The following is a 20,722-nucleotide window of genomic DNA, read 5'->3' on the forward strand; positions in this document are numbered from 1 at the left end:
ACCAAGTGGGGCATAATTACCATTTGGAAGACTCTAGATGGGGAGATTATATAGAGATGAGATAGAATCTGTGTTTATCTGGCACATTCTGCAGAAAAGAGTCATGGCTTGAAGAAAAAGGAAAGAGAACAACTCCAAGAAGACGTCCCCTGTGAGTCACTGCTGGAATTTACTGCTATATGGTCACTTTATGGGGAATATTAGTTTGTGTATAATGTATTTTATTCAGTTACTGGAGGGCAGTGTTATTCAGGGGGGGAAGAGGTGTCAGGTCCAAAATTTGCTTCAGATTAAGAAAGGTAAGAGAAGACTCAAGAAGTAGCAGCCTATGATTTGGTAGAGCTCTGTGTTGTGGTAACATCTCCGGCCCCTGGTAATGCGCTTTGTATTTGTGATGAAATTACTTCTGGATCTAATGCAGTTACAATCAATAAAAGACTCTTTGAAAATATGTGGAGAAATTACTCATCAAACAAATCATGCTCAGCCAGCACCTTCTTCCATTTTCCTAAAAGGTCTTGAGCAGGATGACAGACCGGGGGGATTACATCACCTCCTCCTTGCTTGCGCATGATGGTAATCTTCCTCAGAACGAGGGACTCTTTAAGACCTCCGTAGTAAATGTTTACATCCATGGCCAAGCATGAATTAAGAGATATGGTATCTGTAGAAATGAATAAAATGGATTGGTAGAGGGCTCATAAATCCAGTTCTGGACAAACCCATATTACTTGTATAAGTTGTTTAAAGTTTTAAAAAAAATCTAATTTTCAGTAAAAACTGATATATACATCTCTCTAGCACACCCTCAGAAGCAGGATACTAGCCTATTTGAAAATCTCCTACTCTGCACTGCACGCACAGGAGGGATGCTGCTCTGCTATATCTCTATAGCACAACTACAGAAGCAGCAGCATGGAGGACATTATAGAGCAACACTGAGCAATATAAGCTGTGGATGAAAGACTTGGAGTGAGGTATAAAATGCATATTAGATGATCTCCTTGTATTTCTGTCTTCTTCCATCTTACTACAGCCACTCCTCCTCCTTGCATCCCCTCTCCATTTACTTCTATGGGCAGCTGTAACCTGATCCTTCAGTGACCAGATGTTTTTTCAAGATGGTCTTGAACAGCTCTGGAGGGAGAGAGGCACAATGTATGTGTGTATATGTATGTCCCAGCATAACTTCCAAACAGCTAGATATATTTTGATTATATTTAGTACACATCTTTCCTATATGTCAAATAAAAAGTAAAACAGCAGAGCCCAGACAGTTAAATCATACTTTACCATGATGTTGGTCCAGTGGCTGGATGATTAAAACTCCTGGGTAATCTCCACATCCAGAGAGAAACAAGATCAGGAGATGCACCGGAAGTTCTATGCAAGTCTAAGGGACTTCAGGTATATTTCCTGATCTCGGGAATCTCAGGCTGCAGAGATTGGCCAGGAATTTTAAACATCCTACTGCTGGACCAACATGATGGTATATTATGATTAACCTGTTTAGGTGAATAGAATAGTTAGTGCAGGGGCAGGGAGAGGGTGGGGGAAAGAAAATGTATTGTGGTCTGAGAGAAGAGTAAGAGGGAAGAGAAAATGTATTGCAGGCTTAAAGAATGAGTGAATGAGGGAGAGAACAGATCAGTGCAGGGGCAAAGAGAGGGCATTGCAGTTCTGCTGCAGTGGTGAGTGCAGGGCAGATGCCAATCTCTGCTGGGCTTCAGGAGACTTGAAAATCTGGGTGGCATTATATATACCGTATATATATTATAAGGGAATGTATTAGAAAAAAACTATGTTTCACATCTAGGTGACACATTCCTTTCAAGATGGGACTTACGGGATGTGGACATGGGTCATCAGGCAATGCCCCGATCACCACCCTGAAGCAATTGCCAATGGCAGTATAGGCAGACTGAATGGCACTGCTGTATGAAAGCAAAATAAAGCCCCCCCCCCCCCGCCATATATAAAAAATAAAAAAATAAAATTATATATATATATATATATATATATATATATATATATAGATGCAAAATTGTAGCGGAGCAGCACTCCTGAAATAATGAAAAAGCCAGAGGGTGCAGGCAGACAAAACCCGGTCCCAAATACTGTATACAATAATGATTCTGCAGCACTCCAAAGCATGCGGTGGAAAAATTGTGGTTTATTCCATCAGGCAAGTGCAACGTTTCGGTCGCCAGTTGCGGCCATTTTCAAATGGCTGCAACTGGCGACCGAAACGTTGCACTTGCCTGATGGGATAAACCACATTTTTTCCACCGCATGCTTTGGAGTGCTGCAGAGTCATTCTCCATAATATATATATATATATATATATATATATATATATATATATATATATATATAAAAGCAAGGATAAGTTGGCCAGCACATACTGATACCAAACTACTGCATGGACCGGCATACAGGTGCACGCTGCTGGGCTGAATATACATAAACAGGAGAATACAGCAGCACACTGCTAGCACAAAGATACAGATAAAACATGAAATGCTATTCTCCTGTATATATATATATATATATATATATATATATATATATATATATCCTTTTTTTTTTTTTTGCTGTAGACCTTTTGTCGAGTGTTAATAGAGGCTTAATGCATTTAGCGTTTCTTGACATGATTGTATTTACTGAATAACGATTATTATCTTAAGAGTTCTCCCCTCGGAGACTGATTGTAATAGGGTCCTAATGGTCACTGGCCTTTTGTCCTAAATGAGTGGTTGTAGAGCTTGTCCTTAATAAGTGCTCGGCTCTGGTACATTTACTGTTTCGCTCATCCTTCTCCCCCTGGACTCCGACATTGATTCCACAATGAGACTAATAATTCATCCAAAACTTGCACTTGTGCATAAATTAACTATTTAATAAGCATCCCTTACCTCAGAATCCATTACTCCTGCATTAAAATGATGAGAGTTGCATAATTTCTGCTTGGTTGTAGTTGACATGCATATTGTTACTGTAATGGTGCAGGCAAGTTGCTTCTAAAGTTTTAAAGGGGAAGCCCACAGGATAATTGGCAATGGGGAGATTATGTAGGGACAACTAAATGGGCCAGCATTTATATGGCTCTCCTTTCTAGTCTATGGGACTTCATTTATGTTGTGGAAGTCGACGTTTTTCCTGAGACATATGTTGTAAATGTTGTTTTAATTGTAACCCAGGACTTGCTCCCTTACAGATCATTCGTTGAGCTGTGGAAATGGGCCACGGGCTTCCATCAGGGCAGTACATGGGATACTACTATTAGTGGGCCGGGCCTATACAGGTGCCAAACCCAGGTGGTGGTTTGTCATTTGCCCCTAAGATTTTACTATTAGAGGAAATGGCCCTATTTGAGGAGCAAACCTACTTTCCAATAAGGTGCCGTTCACTGTAATTCTATAAAATACATATAGACTATAGGCATAAAGAGTGCAGGAGCCATATAGGGCCAAGATATTTATGATGGGGAGCCCTTAATTGCCATACACATTACAGGACTTGTCGATCATATAATGTGCATGGAAATCTTCTGACTCTCCCCGAGGCAGATATTAAAGGGGTACTCTTCTGCCCAGCGTTTGGAATAAACTGTTCCAAATGCTGGAGCCAGCGCCGGGAGCTTGTGACGTCATAGCCCTGCCCCCTCAATGCAAGTCTATGGGAGGGGGCGTGACAGCCGTCACGCCCCCTCCCATAGACTTGCATTGAGGGGGCGGGGCTATGACATCAAGAGCTCCCGGCGCCAGCTCCAGCGTTCGGAACAGTTTGTTCCAAACGCAGAGCAGCGGAGTACCCCTTTAAACCATTCTTGAGGTGGTGCAGGAGATAGAGATAGCTATCGGCCAACAGCGGAAAGGCCTTAATTTACATTTAAAGGAGTAGTCCAGTCCTGAAAAACTAAGGATAGGGTATAAGTTTCAGATTGCGGGGGATCCGACCACTGGGGCCCCCCTGCGATCTCCTGTATGGGGCCCCAGCAGCCCATGGGAAGGAGGCGCGTTGACCACCGCACAAAGCAGAGGCTGACATACCCCGCTATGGCAGAGTAGGAGATTGCCGAAGGCAGCGCTCCGGCTCTGCCATAGAGTTGTATTGAGGGGGCAAGACAGCCGCCGCTTCGTGCGGTGGTCAACACGCCCCCTTCCCGCAGCTGTTGGGGCCACGTACAGGAGATCGCAGGGGGCCCCAGTGGTCGGATCCCCCGCGATCTGAAAATTATCCACTATCCTTAGGATAGGGGATACGTTTTTCAGGACTGGACTGCTCCTTTAAGAAGCACTTCACATTTAGTTTTTTGCCCATATCATGCACACTCGCCGTCACTAGTTGTACAGCACCATCTGTTTTACTTCAGTACAGCTGCATCCATACATGTTCTTATAGTAACTGTGTCATGTGATCACCAGTCTGACCCACAGAAAATCAAAGTGTTTAATGTGTCAGAAGAGGCGGTCAATCCTGGGTCAGCTGACTTCCTGTGAACTACAGGATTACATCATCACCTTTCAGATCCCTCCTGCTAGCTCCTGGACCCCTCCACTCCCAGAACTATCTGTATACTGCTGTATCTATCTCTATGGTATCAGTATGTTTGGTAGTTATACACCTCCTCTCCCAGCTCTATCTGTATACTATTGCTTCTGTCTATATGGGATCAGAATATATATTAGTTATACCCCTCCCTTCCCAGCTTCATCTGTATACTGCTGTAATCTCTATGGGATCAGGACATATAGGCCCTGATTTACTAAGAGTGTTGTGTAGGTTTCTTTGTGAGTTTTAATTCCCTACAATTTTTTTCACAGTATTTACTGAGATTTCCCTACATTTTCCACTTTTTCCTACATTTTGCTTTTTTTTACACACGCTCTGATCTGTGGGGTTTTTCTCAGCTGAAATCCACCACATTTTCTGTGGAAACCTTAGTAAATATGTTGGGTTTTTGTGAAAATGTTGGGAACACGCCCCTTTTTGGTGACCATGCCCCCGTTTCCAGATGGCCACGCCCATTTTTAGGCTTTTCTCGAGTTAGTCGGGTTTTTTCAATTCTGGAGCAGACAGAATTTCTGAAGCAATGCTCCAGAATCTGGCACACAACCCAACAAAACATGTCAGGTTTGCAATAGTAAATGAAGGCCATAGTAGTTATAAATCTCTCCTTTAGCTCTATTTGTATACTGCTGCCATCTTTATAGGATCAGTATATATAGCATTTATACACCTCCCCACTCAGCTCTATCTGTATACTGCTGCTATCTCTATGTCATCAGGATATATAGCAGTTATATACCTCGACTCCAGCTCTATCTGTATACTGCAGCTACTATCTCTATGGGATCGGGATATATAGTAGTTATACACCTTCCATTCTAAGTGAATCTGTATACTGCTGCTATCTCTAAGGGATCAGGCTATATGGTATTTATATATCTCCCCTCCAGCTCTATCTTTATACTACTGCTGCTATCTCTATGGAATCAGGATACTTAGTAGTTATACACCTCCCCTCTACCTCTATCTGTATAATGATGCTACTATCGCTATGGCAGTGTTTCCCAACCAGTGTGCCTCCAACTGTTGCAAAACTACAACTCCCAGCATGCCCGGACAGCCAAAGGCTGTCCGGGCATGTTGGGAGTTGCAGTTTTGCAACAGCTGGAGGCACACTGGTTGGGAAACACTGCTCTATGGGATCAGGATATTAATTAGTTATACACATCCCATTCCAGGTCTATCTGTATACTGCACTGAATCAGTTCGGCTGAAAACAAATGCCTGCCACATCAGCTAAAACAGGTAAGCACAAGGCCTCTACATTATTCTCTAATTATAGCCTATGCTGCACTATATAAGCAAAAAAAGTAATAAAATTATAATTCCCGGAGTGCTTTTTTTTTTTAAAGATTTGTTGGCCAAACCCACCAATGTCAGAAGAACCAGCAAACCACCCAATGTGTACAAGGGCCTCCTGACACTCTCCCATAGCAGATGTTGTGGGAGAATAGGTTCAGGCCTGATTTTTTTATATAGCTAGAAGAGTCAGGGAGCAGCTTACTCCTTCCTGGACATTCTGAATTCATAAAAGCTTGGGAAACATTAATATGTTTAATATGTATTGCCAGCTTAAGATGGCATGTACCCAACACCATCACAGTGGTCTACACAGTTGTCTATGTGATGCACTGTAGGCCACTACCTTAACCCAACGACCCTGACCGGCGAACAATAAAAGGTTTAAAGGCCATAAGGGAATGTTATTGTATACGATAAGCACAGGGTTAAAATATTTAGCAGGAAAGCCAGGAACAGATTTTAAAATGCATGCATTATATAGCCGGAAACATACTGTCTTACGCAGGCATCTTAATTATCCCATGTGAGTTCCTTAGCGAACAGGACAGGTGCATTAGGTTTACCATGCTCAGCAGTAAAAGCTCTTTAGCATGCACTGAGGCATTTGGGTGTCAGACTTTTCAGCTGATTTTTAGATCTTAGGAAATAGATGAGAGGCTGGCAAATATCTAACAAGTCTTCATATTTTTATTTTTAACCTTGAAGTCTTAATAAGAAAAATAAGAAGTCAAGAAACTAATTAAACTAAAAAAAAAAAAACAAGCATAAGAAAAACATTGAAGCAAAAGCCAAATTAACAGCAAGAAGAAGATAAATGGGAGGCTGTCATGACCGACTGATGGACAGGGAAAGTGAGCCCTAAGCTGTCCCTAGTAACACTCTCCCTGCCTACTTGCCCATACACCCTAAGCGGTGTATCGACAACTTGGAGCCGGTCCCTCCCTGCACTAAAGTACAGTGGCATAAAAGCAAATAATATGTAATGTCCCAGTATGGGATGTTGCCGTACTGTACTTCTGCCCTGTCAGGCAGAGTCCCTGCATGTCCTTGGGGCTCTCCTGCAGCAAACCCCATAGTATTTACAGGTTATATGTAGTTATGTTTTATAAGTGTAATGTGCCTTTAAATCCATACCACATGATTGTATTGTTACCCAAAGAACCCCAGTGACCAGGTGACCTCCCAAGTGACCTATGGGCTCCTTGCACAGCCCCTCTATATAACAAGGGGAGGGGCTGCAATCTCTCTCTTAGCTCATTGTTAGTTCCTGCTGAGGTCCAGTGCAGGCAAGTGTTCCAGTGCCGGTGTCCAGCCATTGGAGGCCTCAAGTCTGAATTACTTAAGCCACCAGTCGGTCCTGAGTAAAGCTATAGCGGAGCTAAAACAAAACAAATCTCCGGGATTACAAAATACATAAATCACTTCTAAGCCCATACTTAACAAGGCCGTACAATGAGGTACTGAGGCATGGCACATTTCCACGTGAAATGCTGGAAGCCCTGATGGTTACACTACCCAAGCAAGGGAAATGGCTTGACGAGCCAGTGCACTATAGACCGATAGCACTACCATACTTGATAAATAAGTGTTGTGCCCGGCTCCTAGCCGATATACTCTAAAAGTGAACTTTGTAGTGTATCTGGACTATTGATCGATACATGGACACCTGAGTACATATTGTCAGAGTAATATATTTTTGCTCACTGGTTTGAACAAGTGAATTTGTGCTCATGTACTATAATTGTTATAGTATAACAAAGTGTATATAATTTGTTGTACACGACATTCAAAGTGTACAGTGTTTTTTTGGTGTCTGACAATTTCTCTAGGAGGTATCCTGATCTATTCAGGAGAGACAAGACACTACATCACCGCCAGCATAACATACGGTCAAAATACTAATTAAAGTTAGTACCACAAATAGACCTTAAGTACAGATAGTCATGTACACGTATCAATCATGTCATTAGTACTGTAACATTACCACACACCAGTCCATATAAATGTCTTTAAATTGTCAAATGTCTAATGTGATTTTCTTGTGTCCACGTGCTCAGGATACTTTGCTAGCCAGAAGGTATTCCTGTACCCGCAACGCACGTAACTAGCAGAGGTAACAAGTGTCAATTGTTGTCTAGAATCTATATATCTAGTGTTCTGGGGAGAAGTGTGTCATGCCAAGGGACCCCAGTAGCCAAGGCATTGGGCAGAAAGCCTCAGGCAACCCAATCCTCAATCATTCCGTCTCTAAAGTAAATATTCAGTTGTAGTCATATGTTTAGTTGTCACATATGCATACTCATAGTCTCATAAATCATGTTTATAACATAGTCATAAATATGTTGTTGGTGATATATGGTCCTTATTCTCCGATAGTCCTGGAAGTTTATCAGTTGTCAGAGCATGTATGGACATTTGTACAGAGACTCTTAATCATCATCCATTCTCTTCAAGCACAGCCTGGGTATGGACGTTAAGTGCAATGACCCAGGACTGCATGCAGCCCCGTGGCCACTTCACTCTTCCGTCCTCCAGGACTGGCGTCGAGGGCGACTAAGTAAGGGGGTTTGTAAAGTCCCAGTACGGGTTGTTGCCATACTGTACCTCTGGGCTGTTAGGCAGAATTCCTGCTTGTCCTTGGGGCTCTCCTGCAGCAAACCCTATAGTATTTACAGGTTATGTGTAGTTATGTTTTATAAGTGTAATATACCTTTAAGTCTTTGTACCACATGATTGTATTGTTACCCAGAGAACCCCAGTGACCAGATGACCTCCCAAGTGACCTATGGGCTCCTTGCACAGCCCCCCTATATAATATGGGGAGGGGCTGTAATTTATCTTTTTTCCATGCTCTTTCCTGCCGAGGTGAAGTCCAGTCAAGTGTTCCAGTGCTTGTGTCCGGCCATTGAAGGCCTCAAGTCTAAATTACTGCAGCCACCAGTCGGTCCTGAGTAAGTCAAGTCATCTCAATTGTCTGTCACCATCTCAAGTCATCTATAGTCACCATGGCCTGCAGTATAGTCTGTCAAGTCACTGCAAGTCCCAGCAAGCCTGCCAGGTCTCCCTGTGTCACTGGCCACCTCTCTGGGATATTGGCTGAACTGTATAGACTTTACCATCTGTCTTACCTCAGTAAAGCTACCGTTACCCTTAACCTGACCTTGGACTCTTTATTGAGCCTGCCTAACCTTGGATTAGCGGTACTACCTTCCAGTGGTTATAAGGCTAAACCACACCCTGGCGTCATGACAAGAAGAGGTTAATACAGGGGTCCTCAAACTATGGCCCGTGGGCCACATGTGGCCCGCTGAGGACATTTATCTGGCCCGCCGCTGCCTGGGCCGTTCTCGGAGACCCCGCGTTTACTTTAAAAATGCAGGGGCCGCCGGAAAGGTGGCGCACGCAGGGACGTCACTGACGTCGTGCGTGTGCCCATAGCAACAGAGCGCGGAGGAGCGGGGCAGCGTTGAGGACGTGCGCTGGCCAGCTAGGTAAGTGTTACCAGCGGCACGTCAGCTTCAGTGCTCCGACCACCGCTCCTTCGGTCCCGGGACTTACTGCTATGTCCGGACCGGAGGAGCGGTGGTCGGAGCATTGAAGTGGGGCAGAACACAGGCATACAGCCTCCAGCCATACACTGTATGGCTGGAGGCTGTATGTCTGTGGGGGAACATACTGCACCTTATGTGGGGAAGTATACTGCACCTAATGTGGGGAACTATACTTCACCTAATGTGGGGAACTATACTGCACCTAATGTGGGGAACTGTACTGCACCTAATGTGGGGAACTATACTGCACCTAATGTGGGGAGCTATACTGCACCTAATTTGGGGGACCTATACTGCACCTAATGTGGGGGAACATGCTGCACCTAATATGGGGAGCTATACTGCACCTAATGTGGGGGAACATGCTGCACCTAATGTGGGGGAACATTATGCTGCTCCTAATTTGGGGGAACATTATACTGCACCTAATGTGGGGGGAACATTATACTGCACCTAATGTGGGGAAACATTATACTGCACCTAATGTGGGGAAACATTATACTGCACCTAATGTGGGGGAACATTATACTGCACCTAATGTGGGGGAACATTATACTGCACCTAATGTGGGGGAACATTATACTGCACCTAATGTGGGGGAACATTATACTGCACCTAATGTGGGGGAACTGTGCTGCACCTAATGTGGGGGAACTGTACTGCACCTAATGTGGGGGAACTGTACTGCATCTAATGTGGGGGAACTGTTCTGCACCTAATGTGGGGGAACTGTACCGCACCTAATGTGGGGGAACTGTACTGCACTTAATGTGGGGGAACTGTACTGCACCTAATGTGGGGGAACTGTACTTCACCTAATGTGGGGGAACTGTACTGCACCTAATGTGGGGGAACTGTACTGCATCTAATGTGGGGGAACTGTACTGCACCTAATGTGGGGGAACTGTACCGCACCTAATGTGGGGGAACTGTACTGCACCTAATGTGGGGGAACTGTACTGCACCTACTATGGGGGAACTGTACTGCACCTAATGTGGGGGAATTGTACTGCACCTAATGTGGGGGAATTGTACTGCACACCCTAATGTGGGGGAACTGTACTGCCAACCCTAATGTGTGGGAACTACAACCTAATGTGGGGGATCTATACTGCCAACCTAATGTGGGGGGGAACTGTGCTGCTTACTTAAAGTGGTAGTCCACTAATAAGATATATCTGGTGGTCTGAAGAAACGCCTTACAGGCGTGAAATGGCTATAACCTCCTGCTGGCTGACGGGCTTTTAACCTGCACGTTGTGACACTTTGCTCCGAATAAAGGATTATCGTTTCACCGCCACCTGCTGTGTGCCGTCCTCTTCTTCCCGGTCATAAGACATATAAGTGTTCATAGGAATTTGTTCCTGTTTTGTTATCTATAGTCCGGCCCTCCAACGGTCTGAGGGACCGTGAACTGGCCCCCCGTTTAACAAGTTTGAGGACCCCTGGATTAATACCATCTACCCCTGGGGCCATAACATATGCCCCCCTTACTTCTCACATCGCACCCCAGCTACAGGTGTAGTTACAGCCATTTCCCTTCACTCTGGATGCTTCTTCTGACTGCATAACAATTCACAAGCAGTGGATGCTGGACATGCAGCTACAGGTGTAGTTACAGCCGTTTCACATCAGAAGAAGTGTCCAGAGACCACCGTTTGTGAATTGTTTATGCAACAGAAATAAAAGAAATATCCATGAATTGGTCTACAGAACAGTTAGTGCTTCCCATTTATCTTTTTCTTATTGCTGTTGAAAAGTGCTGCATTTTCCGGGATAAGAGCACCACTGGGATCCACGTGGTTGATCCACGTCTGAATAGCAAATGTTGAAACCCGAGTTGCTATAAAACGATCCCTTAGGTTAGATTAGGGTCAGTGCTGACCTCTTGCTCTCTAAGACTGTGTAAAATTCAGATTAACCAAGGACCTCATAGACTCTCCCAATCGGAATGATCACAAACATCTCATTGATGGGAGTCCGCTCATTGGACAACAAATATGTGCAGAACAAGCCAACCAATGACTTCTCTTCTAGTGGTTTGGTGTTCATGCTTGTGTGGTCATCTCAGTAGAGAAAGGAAGAGTGTGTGTACTCTGATGATATAGACATTAATTCTGTCTACTTCGTAAACCAGAAATCAATACAATGTTTGGTTATTTCCAAGGCTGTACGCACCATAGTGGCAGACCATGCGGCTGATTTTAGGCCCTTGGAGAGAAAAGGCCTCCTATTGGTCGGTCCCATTCCTTTTTCTATTGGTAAGAAACTGTGAAGAACTCTTCTCTCCAGGGAACTGCTGTCATGGATATGTGTCATGTAGGACAGGGAAGAGTGAGCCCTAAGCTGACCCTGAACCTCTTTCCCTTCCTACTTGCATAGCCACCCTAAAATGGTGGGTCTACAACTGGGCGACAGTCCACACACTAACTAAAGTGCAGGGGCGTCGTGGTCAAAACAATAAACAGGAGCAGTAAAAAGTCTGGGGGGGGGGACACAAGTCAGGAATCCAAAACACTGACTATGTCCAAGGGCATACATAACAAAGTGGGGACCATACGGCTGCAATGATGCTCTTGGAGAAAGGAGGCCCCGTACTGGTCGGTCCAATTCCTTTCTCTATTGGAAAAGAAAATTGCGCAGACCTTCTCTCTCTAGAGAACTGCATTGTCAGCAAATTAATGGAGGGTGGTATTATCCAATGGGTCATGGGAGGTAAAGCTAAAATAACACCAGTCTGTACACTAACTCTATTTACTGACTTGAATGTTGCTTTGGATGTGACTAGAGAAGACTGAACATAAATGCCAATGTTCTTCTATACCTCGTATTATTTCCATCACATGTGTAAATCAGTTAATTATAGTACATCCCCGCGAATTAGCCAGGATGGTCGCGGAGATGCGCTCATATTTGCAGATATTTTCAGAAATACAGAAAACATTGAGGCATCAGCGGATAATCATGAAATTAGACACCTGCTGTTCCCTTGTCTGATGAACAACAACATAACCACAGATGAAATGATGACAAAGCCGTGGAGGATCCGCCATCTCTGGGGAGACGAGAGTCATAGTATGTATGATAGATAGGAGTCCATGCATGCAAATCAGTGGGGCATCTATAGTTTACAGGGCTTACAAGTTCGAAATTTTCTATTTCCGGATTTTAATGCCAAATATTTTGTCATCTCTCTTTATATCAGTCAGAACTCAATTTTTTGCTTACAGCTTTCCTTTGTCTTCTCCATCAAGCCAAGACCACCATGACAATTTCTTCGAGCCATAACTTATCTCTGCAGAATCTGCCAGAGAAATATCTTAGTCTACAAACTTTTCCAGCACCCTCCATTCCTTTCCCCCCACCTGTACTGTCTCAAACAGTAGCAATTCCGTCATTTGATGTAATGTACAGTAAAGTGGGTAGATAAGTGGGTTGGTGGGGAGGGCTAGGTTGGTTGGGGAGAAGTAGGTAGCTAGGTGTTCCCTTGTATGCTGAACAAGTATGTTTTTTTCCCTTAGTAACATGGAACCCCCAGTAGGTAGTTTTTCCCAGTATGTTGAAGTCTCTTGTAGGTAGGTTCCCCAACATGTAGTTTCCTCCAGTATGTGGTTTGCCCTTTTTAGGTAGGACTTCTTGTAGGTAATTTGCCTATCTTGCAGGTAGTGTTTCCACTGTAGGTAGTTTGCCCCTCTTGTAGGTAGGTTGCCCCCTGAAGATAGTTTGCCTCCCATGTAGGTAAGACCCAAGGAAAAATAAATAACAATAATAACAAATACTCCACTTCTAGGCTCCCCTGCAGTCACTGCCGTCTTCTCCTCCTGATTCTAGGCTGCAGGCAGCTAATGATGACATCACTCATTGTGCAGATGCCTGAGGAAGAGACAATACTGCCTTCTAGTGGCCACAGGCAGTGTCATGGCCTAGAGGAGGCCAAAGCTTAGTTGCTAAGCCACAGTTGTTCAAGCGTGTAGAGTCGCCATTCTGCCTACTGGACTGCCACGGCACCCCTGGCGTGTGCATTGTACAGCAAGCTCCCCCTAGTGGTACTAATAAAGAGTTGTCATGTAGGTGTATGAGGCTGATCCTGCTTAGGTGCTGGCTGTGTATTATGGCTGTCACCTGCCAGCTGGGATCAGAAGGTCTAGACCAGTGTTTCCCAACCAGATTGCCTCTAGAAATTTCAAAACTGCAACTCCCAGACAGCTTTAGATCTTCTAGATACTGTTGTCAATGGGCAGTGGGGGTGGTTCATAATCCTAATTGTTTAGGATTAAGACGGTCGACAGTCCATATGGTGGTGCATAAACTAAGGTAGGCATATACAAATATACAACAGCCTCCACACAATTCTTTTGTAATAGCTTAGGCTGCATTCTATAGCCAAGTGTTATTTTGTTTATTTTTTTTATTTTTTTGGAGTGCTTCTTTCATTCTCTCCATTCCCGGGGATTGGACCAGAGCTGAGCTGATTGCTAGTAGTATACACACACAGGTATTTACTCTCTTAGTCACCTAACCAATCACAGCACAGCAAAACAGTCAGTCCTTACTTCTATGCAATGACATAGTACTGGGGAAATTGCACTTAACAAGCTAACTCTGTGCTGGGGATGATTTACACAGTAAAGTACTATAGATGGCATGTGGAGGGAGAAAGGGTTACTCATGTGTTGGGTTACAAGGAGCAGAAATTCTCAAAACAGCAGCAACAATGTAGGGGTTACACTATCTGCTGCTGCTAAAATGCAAACGGAGAAGAAAGGGCAAGTTACACTACAGCACTGTGGACATACAGCTGAAGATACACTGGTATATACACAAGGGACAGAGGCCCTGATCTAAATATGGGCAGTCAGAGAGGAAAGGGAAGCCTTGATTCACCTTTTTGTATAATTTTCATCAGTCACACTGACTAAGCTTGCAGGTACACAGCCCAGACTTTGGTCTCTCTGTTACTAGAGACAAAAATCCCCTGACAACAAGCAGTCGACAGCAGATTGCAAAAAAATAAAAAATAAATAAAAGAAAAAAGACACACATCTAGTGGCTTAAACTTTAGAGATGTTTTTCTGGGGTAAAGAGTCTTTTTTGGTACATAAAGTGATTGACTAATATGTTGCAGCTTATTTCCTTTTGAAGTTAATGGAGCTGTGTTGTAATACCACAACCTGAGGACAAGTGTGACACTGCTTGCTTTCTTCCAGAAACAGTGCCACTTTTGGCCTCAGGTTGTATGGGGTATTGCAGCTCAGTTAATTTTGAAGATAATCGAGCTGCGTTGTAATACCATATACAACCTGAAGATAAGTGTGGCACTGCTTGCTTTCTTCCAGAAACAGCACCACTCTTGGCCACAGGTTGTATGTGGAATTGCAGCTCATTTCCTTTTAAAGTTAATAGAGTTGTGTTGTAATACCGTATTTAACCTGAGGACAAGTGTGGTACTGCTTGCTTTCTTCCAGAAACAGCGCCACGCTTGGCCTCAGGTTGTATGTGGTATTGCAGCTAAGTTCCTTTTGAAGTTAATATACAATCTGAGGACAAGTGTGGCGCTGTTTTGTGGAAATAAAATAATCAACTATGTTTTTCTCATCTTGTATAACCCTTTTAATTACAATTATTTAATGGTAGACATTGCATTTCGGCCTCCCTGTGTCCAATAAAAGGGCTGCAATGAGATGAAATCTGCAAATTTGGTGCCAAAACTTGGATTGGTTTTCATCAGACAGAAGTGAGAACATAGCCTTAGCCATAATGTATGTGCATTGAGCCTGTAGGGAAGAGACATAAGTAAAGGAGTTTCCAGGATGGCAGGTTGATGGCCTGTGTCTGTACCTGTGTTTCATTGTGGTCTTGCAATTCTTCTGTGATTTTTTCCCCACTTTTATTTTTGTCCCTACATTGATAACAGCATACAAAATGAGTGTCGTCTCAGGTTTTCCCAGGTTGCAGTGCAGCGTGAGACATAACATCACTAGTCAGGTGTTCAGAGGGAGCCTGTCCTGCTTCAATGGGTGGAGCGAACCGCTGGGTGGGAGATCATTCTGCAATTTGCAACACCCTGGTCAGAAAATACTGGTCTATTGCATTGAAGGCAGCACAGGTGTGATTTGATGGGTGGGGTGTCTGATGTGTGGGAGAAAAAAAATGACCTCACACTTACAAACAAGGAACTATGGGACTTGTAGTTTGAAAGAACAAACTCCAACAGGAAACACCCAGTTCACAAAAAGCCAGCCACAGCGTTATGGTAATCTTACAACATAGCCATTTAGCCCGAAAACAAGCGCATATCCTTCCTAACCATGTCCATTACTGTCTGGCAGGTACATATTAAACTCACGCTAGAAATGTTGACCCCAAGGTTTTTTTTGCTATCACCCAACACATCGGTATTGGGAGGGAGTCCCAGCAATCTAACATGCTGTATATCTCCTATCCCGCAGTTTGTACAGTGTTTCTCAACCAGTGTGCCTCCAGCTGTTGTACAACTTGGCACCAGGTGATCGCGTCGCCGGGCTGTTGATGGTAAAGAAAGCCCAACTGTGTGGTGGCCTAGCCAAAAGCCTCTTGGGTTAACTGCATTGTAGGTATGCTTTACAGCAAGCTCCATGGACATAGGCAACAATAGATAGGACCTGTCCCATTGACATGAATAGGAAAAGTGTCTGGGTGTGCTCTGTGACCTTTAAAGAGATCACTCCACAAGGAGGGGGAGGGTGATATGTGAGCTTCACCTGTCATCTTCTCTATCTACTGCTGTCACTGTTCGCTGTAAGGCCACTTTCGCATGACAGAATTTCCGTGTGGAATTCTGCAGAAGAATTCCACACGGAAATTTTGCAGCAGCAGAGTCCATTGTTTTCAATGGGATTCAGCTGCACTGTGCAGACGGCAGAATTTTCGCGCCTGATTTCTGGCACTGAAATCCTGATTCTGGCATCCGCAAAAACATTGAACTTGTTCAATGGTTCTGCAGAGTCCGCAGGGAAATGCATTGCCCTCTATGAGGCGGCGCATTTCCGAATGGTCCTAGCGCCACCATATCATGTTGGTGCCCGCAGTCTGCAGAATGCCTACATTCTGCTGTGTGAACATGGTCTTATGTTGTACAGATCACTTTCCAGAAGCCTTCTCCTTATCATCACCTACAGCCCCCTTGTGCTGCTCACTTCCCCTACATTCCTCTCTCTAGTAGGGGGCGTGTCCCTAAGCAAGAAGTTTCAGCTTTCAATTCCTGACTCTGTGTCTCCCAGCTGACCAGCAGTGAGAACCTAGATGACTCAGCCAGAAACAGAATATCAAATAATCCTGTATGGGGACATCTAGTGGCTGAAATTATAACTGCCAAATATGAGGTCAAAACCACAATATTTTTAATAGACATATATTCATTTTTTTGCCTTATCATTGGGCATGTTTATGTGCATACTCCCATCCTTTGGTATTGCATTTTTGGGAGGTCACAGACTTAAGGGTCTATTCACATGGTGGAATTTCCTGATCAGAGCTTTATGGGTAGTGATAAATGAGTGGGAGGCATTGATTTACCTGTAGGTGATGCTGTAGATCATCTTCAGCAGGCAGACGGGCTCAGACTTTACACAGCCCAGGCTTTCTCAGACTCTCTCCCATTCTCTCCTGCACACAGCACAGGGTGAGCCCCTACTTCCATATACTTGTCTTACTTACTAGAGACAAAGAGGGGAATTCATCAATAATTGTCTACTTTTTTTTTTACTATTTTAGTCATGAAAAGTCGCCTTGTTTTTTAACTCCCTGCGCCAAATTCATGAAAAGTTACACGCCCCTTGATGAATTTGGCGCTTGGGGACATTACTGAGAAATGACCTCACAGATCTCCTACATTTCCCACCTGTTCAGGCACGGTGAGAAATTCTATAATCATCTGTCCCTGTCTGGGGGGGGGGGTTGAACCCCAAACCTTATGGGATCAGTTAGCCAAAAATACTGTAAAACTTAGAAGCAGTGGCTCAGAACAAGTGAATTGTCTTTTGTGAAGCGGATCCCATAAGGTTCTGGGTTCAATCCTCAGATAATTACAGAATTAGATATTTTGTTTTTTAGGGGTTGGGCGGCATGCGGGGAGAGGCCGGTGGCGTTGCGCTGGGGTCCCCGGCTGGCCTAATGCGCTAATTCAATATTTTTCACACATAGTGCAGCGGGGGCATTTATATTTATAAGTACTGTGGGGGCCATATAAATATATATATATATATATATATATATATATATATATATATATATATATATGTCTTATAGTAGAGAAAGTCCGGTAATCCGACACTGTAACCCGAATCTCTTAGACAGTGGTAAATCCCTATGAAGGAGCTAGTGGGGTGCTAAATCCATGAATGCACATGATGCAAATCCAATACATACAGGTAGAAGAAAGGATAGCACTCACCACCTCAGGTTACTGTGGATGTATTTTCTTTATTGCATATGAATCCAAAAGTGGCAGCGTGCAGTGAAAGGCGAAGATGCAGCGGGCGCGGACGCCGGGACGCTCCCGGTAATGATGACAGCCGTTTCATGGGATACTCCCACTTCTTCAGATCATGTCTCCTGTCGACGTCAGTACCGGTTTTAAAGGGGTATTCCAGGAAAAAAAACATATTTTTTTTAGATCAACAGGCTCCAGATTTGTAAATTACTTCTATTAAAAAATCTTAATCCTTCCAAAAATTATTAGCTGCTAAATACTACAGAGGAAATTCTTTTCTTTTTGGAACACAGAGCTCTCTGCTGACACCACTTTCACAGTGCTCTCTGCTGACATCTCTGTCCATTTTAAGAACTGTCCAGAATAGGAGAAAATCCCCATAGCAAACATATGCTGCTCTGGACAGTTCCTAAAATGGACGAGATGTCAGCAGAGAGCACTCTGTTCCAAAAAGAAAAGAACAGAAACCTCCCAAAAATGGCTCTTAAAGGGGTACTCTGCTGCTCAACATTTGGAACAAACTGTTCTGAGCACTGGAGCCGGCGCCGAGAGCTCGTGACATCATAGCCCCGCCTCCTCATGACATCACACCCCGTCCCCCTATATGCAAGACTATGGGAGGGGGTGTGATGGCTGTCACGCCCCCTCCCATAGACTTGCATTGAGGGGGCGGGGCGTGACATCATGAGGGGGCAGGGATATGACGTCATGAGCTCCCGGCGCCGGCTCCAGCATTCAGAACAGTTGGAGTACCCCTAGCGTACCTGTCATATCACAGAAATAAATAATCTGTTCTGCTGCTCCCTTAATCTGACAGCCACTGCTCAGGAAGGGGTGTGTCTGAGGCAAGCACAGAGCCCCGCCCTCACTCACAATGCATTCACTTCCTCCCTGAGTCTGCTGTGCTGTGTTGGGCCTCTTCACCCAATCACTGCAGACTACTCTGTAACCCCCTCCTCTCTGTTTTCATGCTGCAGTCTGATAGACAGAACAGGAGTGAGCACAGAGGAGTGCTAATCTCACCCTCCCTCACCATACATTCACTTCCTCCCTGAGTCTGCTGTGCTGGGTCTCTTCATCCAATCACTGCATGCTGCTCTGTAACGCCCCCCTTTTTGTTTTCATGCTGCAGTCTGATAGGACAGGAGTGAGCACAGAGTAGTGCTAGTCCACCCTCACTTACCGCACTTTCTTCCTGCCTGTACTTCAGCTGGGACAAAGATAATGCTGCAGCCGGACATGATTATGTTCTGAATAGTATGGGGACCCCTAGTGGTCTTTTTTTTATAAAAAGGAGATACATTTATTTTTTTTATAAAGTATATTAGAAAGGTTAATGTTTTGCCAAGATGTACAACATAAAAAAATGTCACATTAAAAAACAATTTCTATTTTTTTTTTTTTTTTAGCATTGAACTTATACGAAGAACAACACAATGGGCACATAGAAGTTTATTAACAAGTAACGGTACACTATAGAAACACACACATTGTGGACACTCAATATCCCTCCCCCCATTTTCGTGTCTTTCCATCGCTGCAGCTGTCCAAGCTTTATCCAGGGACAAATTTTTTCGGAAGGAGAACGTCTTCACCCTAAGGATGAAAAAAAAAATGTCATAAATAGCTATCTCCTTCTATAGGACCCAAATGCTGCATTTAACTGCATAGTGTAGAACTCCACCCCCTAAATATCCCAACAGCCTGTAACCAAATCCCATCCGAGATCCTGACACAGCACACTGCATCGCTATAGAGCAGCTCAGCGTCCAACGTACCAAGGGGCTCGCCTGGTAGGTGCCATCATAACCATAGCAGGGTGTCCTCTAATAATGCATGTATACGGCTGCAGCCCGAGGGGTATATACACTGGCGCTGGGACGGGAGCACACGGGGGTGTGTGTGTGTTTTATAGCTGGACGACCTGGCAACTTTGAATAAAAGGCTCTTCATTGGTCACATGACCCTCTGCTGCAGAAGGCATGTGCTGTTATATAATATCATATCATATATATGTATATATATATATTTTTTTTTTCATTCATTTATTTATATATATATTTGTTTTTTTATATTATATTTAAATATATATATATATATATAGAGAGAGAGAGAGAGAGAGAGAAATAAATAAGTGAATATATATATATATATATATATATATATATATATATGATATCAAATTATATAACAGCACATGCCTTTACATGCCTATATTTGTATATATTTAAATATAATATTTTAAAATATATATATATATATAAATATATGTAAACATATATACATATATTTAAACATATATATATATATATATATATATATATAAAATATTATATTTAAATATATATATAAATATATATGTTTAAATATATGTATATATTTTTACATATATTTATTTTTATATATATATATATATATATATGTATATAGATATATGTATTTTTAAATATTATATTTAAATATATATATAAATATATATATATATGTTCAAATATATGTATATATTTTTACATATATTTATATCTATATATTTAAATATATTTATATATATTTATGTATATATATATATTTTTTTAAATATTATATTTAAATATATATATATATATATATATATATATATGTTTAAATATATGCATATATTTTTACATATATTTATATATATATATTTAAATATATTTATATATTTATTTTATTTATATATATATATATATATATATATATATAAATATATATGTGTAAGTTATCAGTCATCTATTGCAAAACCACAACTCCCAGCATGCCCGGACAGCCAACGGCTGTCCGGGCATGCTGGGAGTTGTAGTTTTAC

General features: G+C 42.9%; 1 protein-coding gene and 1 long non-coding RNA gene across 7 annotated transcripts in view; one reads left to right on the forward strand and one right to left on the reverse strand.

Moving 5' to 3' along the window:
- The window catches only part of LOC130267425 (uncharacterized), a 71,852-nt gene that overhangs the window by 16,715 nt on the left and 34,415 nt on the right, over window positions 1-20,722 (forward strand). For both annotated transcript variants that reach the window (XR_008843186.1, XR_008843187.1), the window contains exons 2-3: window positions 802-977; window positions 5,751-5,817. This is a non-coding gene — a long non-coding RNA (uncharacterized LOC130267425). The remainder of the gene's footprint in view (window positions 1-801; window positions 978-5,750; window positions 5,818-20,722) is intronic.
- Window positions 19,338-20,722, reverse strand: part of LOC130267424 (potassium voltage-gated channel subfamily A member 2-like) — a 135,246-nt gene continuing 133,861 nt past the window's right edge. For 2 of the 5 annotated variants that reach the window (XR_008843185.1, XM_056517228.1), the window contains exon 2: window positions 19,355-19,491. Coding sequence is in view for 1 of the 5 variants with exons in the window: in XM_056517227.1 (XP_056373202.1) it covers window positions 19,450-19,491 (42 nt within the window). In the remaining 4 variants the exon portion in view is untranslated. Of the gene's footprint in view, window positions 19,492-20,722 lie in introns of all 5 variants that reach the window. The other 3 variants (XM_056517227.1, XR_008843183.1, XR_008843184.1) reach the window with 3 other exon arrangements.

This window comes from Hyla sarda, chromosome 4 (genome assembly GCF_029499605.1).
Source record: "Hyla sarda isolate aHylSar1 chromosome 4, aHylSar1.hap1, whole genome shotgun sequence".
Lineage (NCBI taxonomy): Eukaryota > Metazoa > Chordata > Amphibia > Anura > Hylidae > Hyla > Hyla sarda.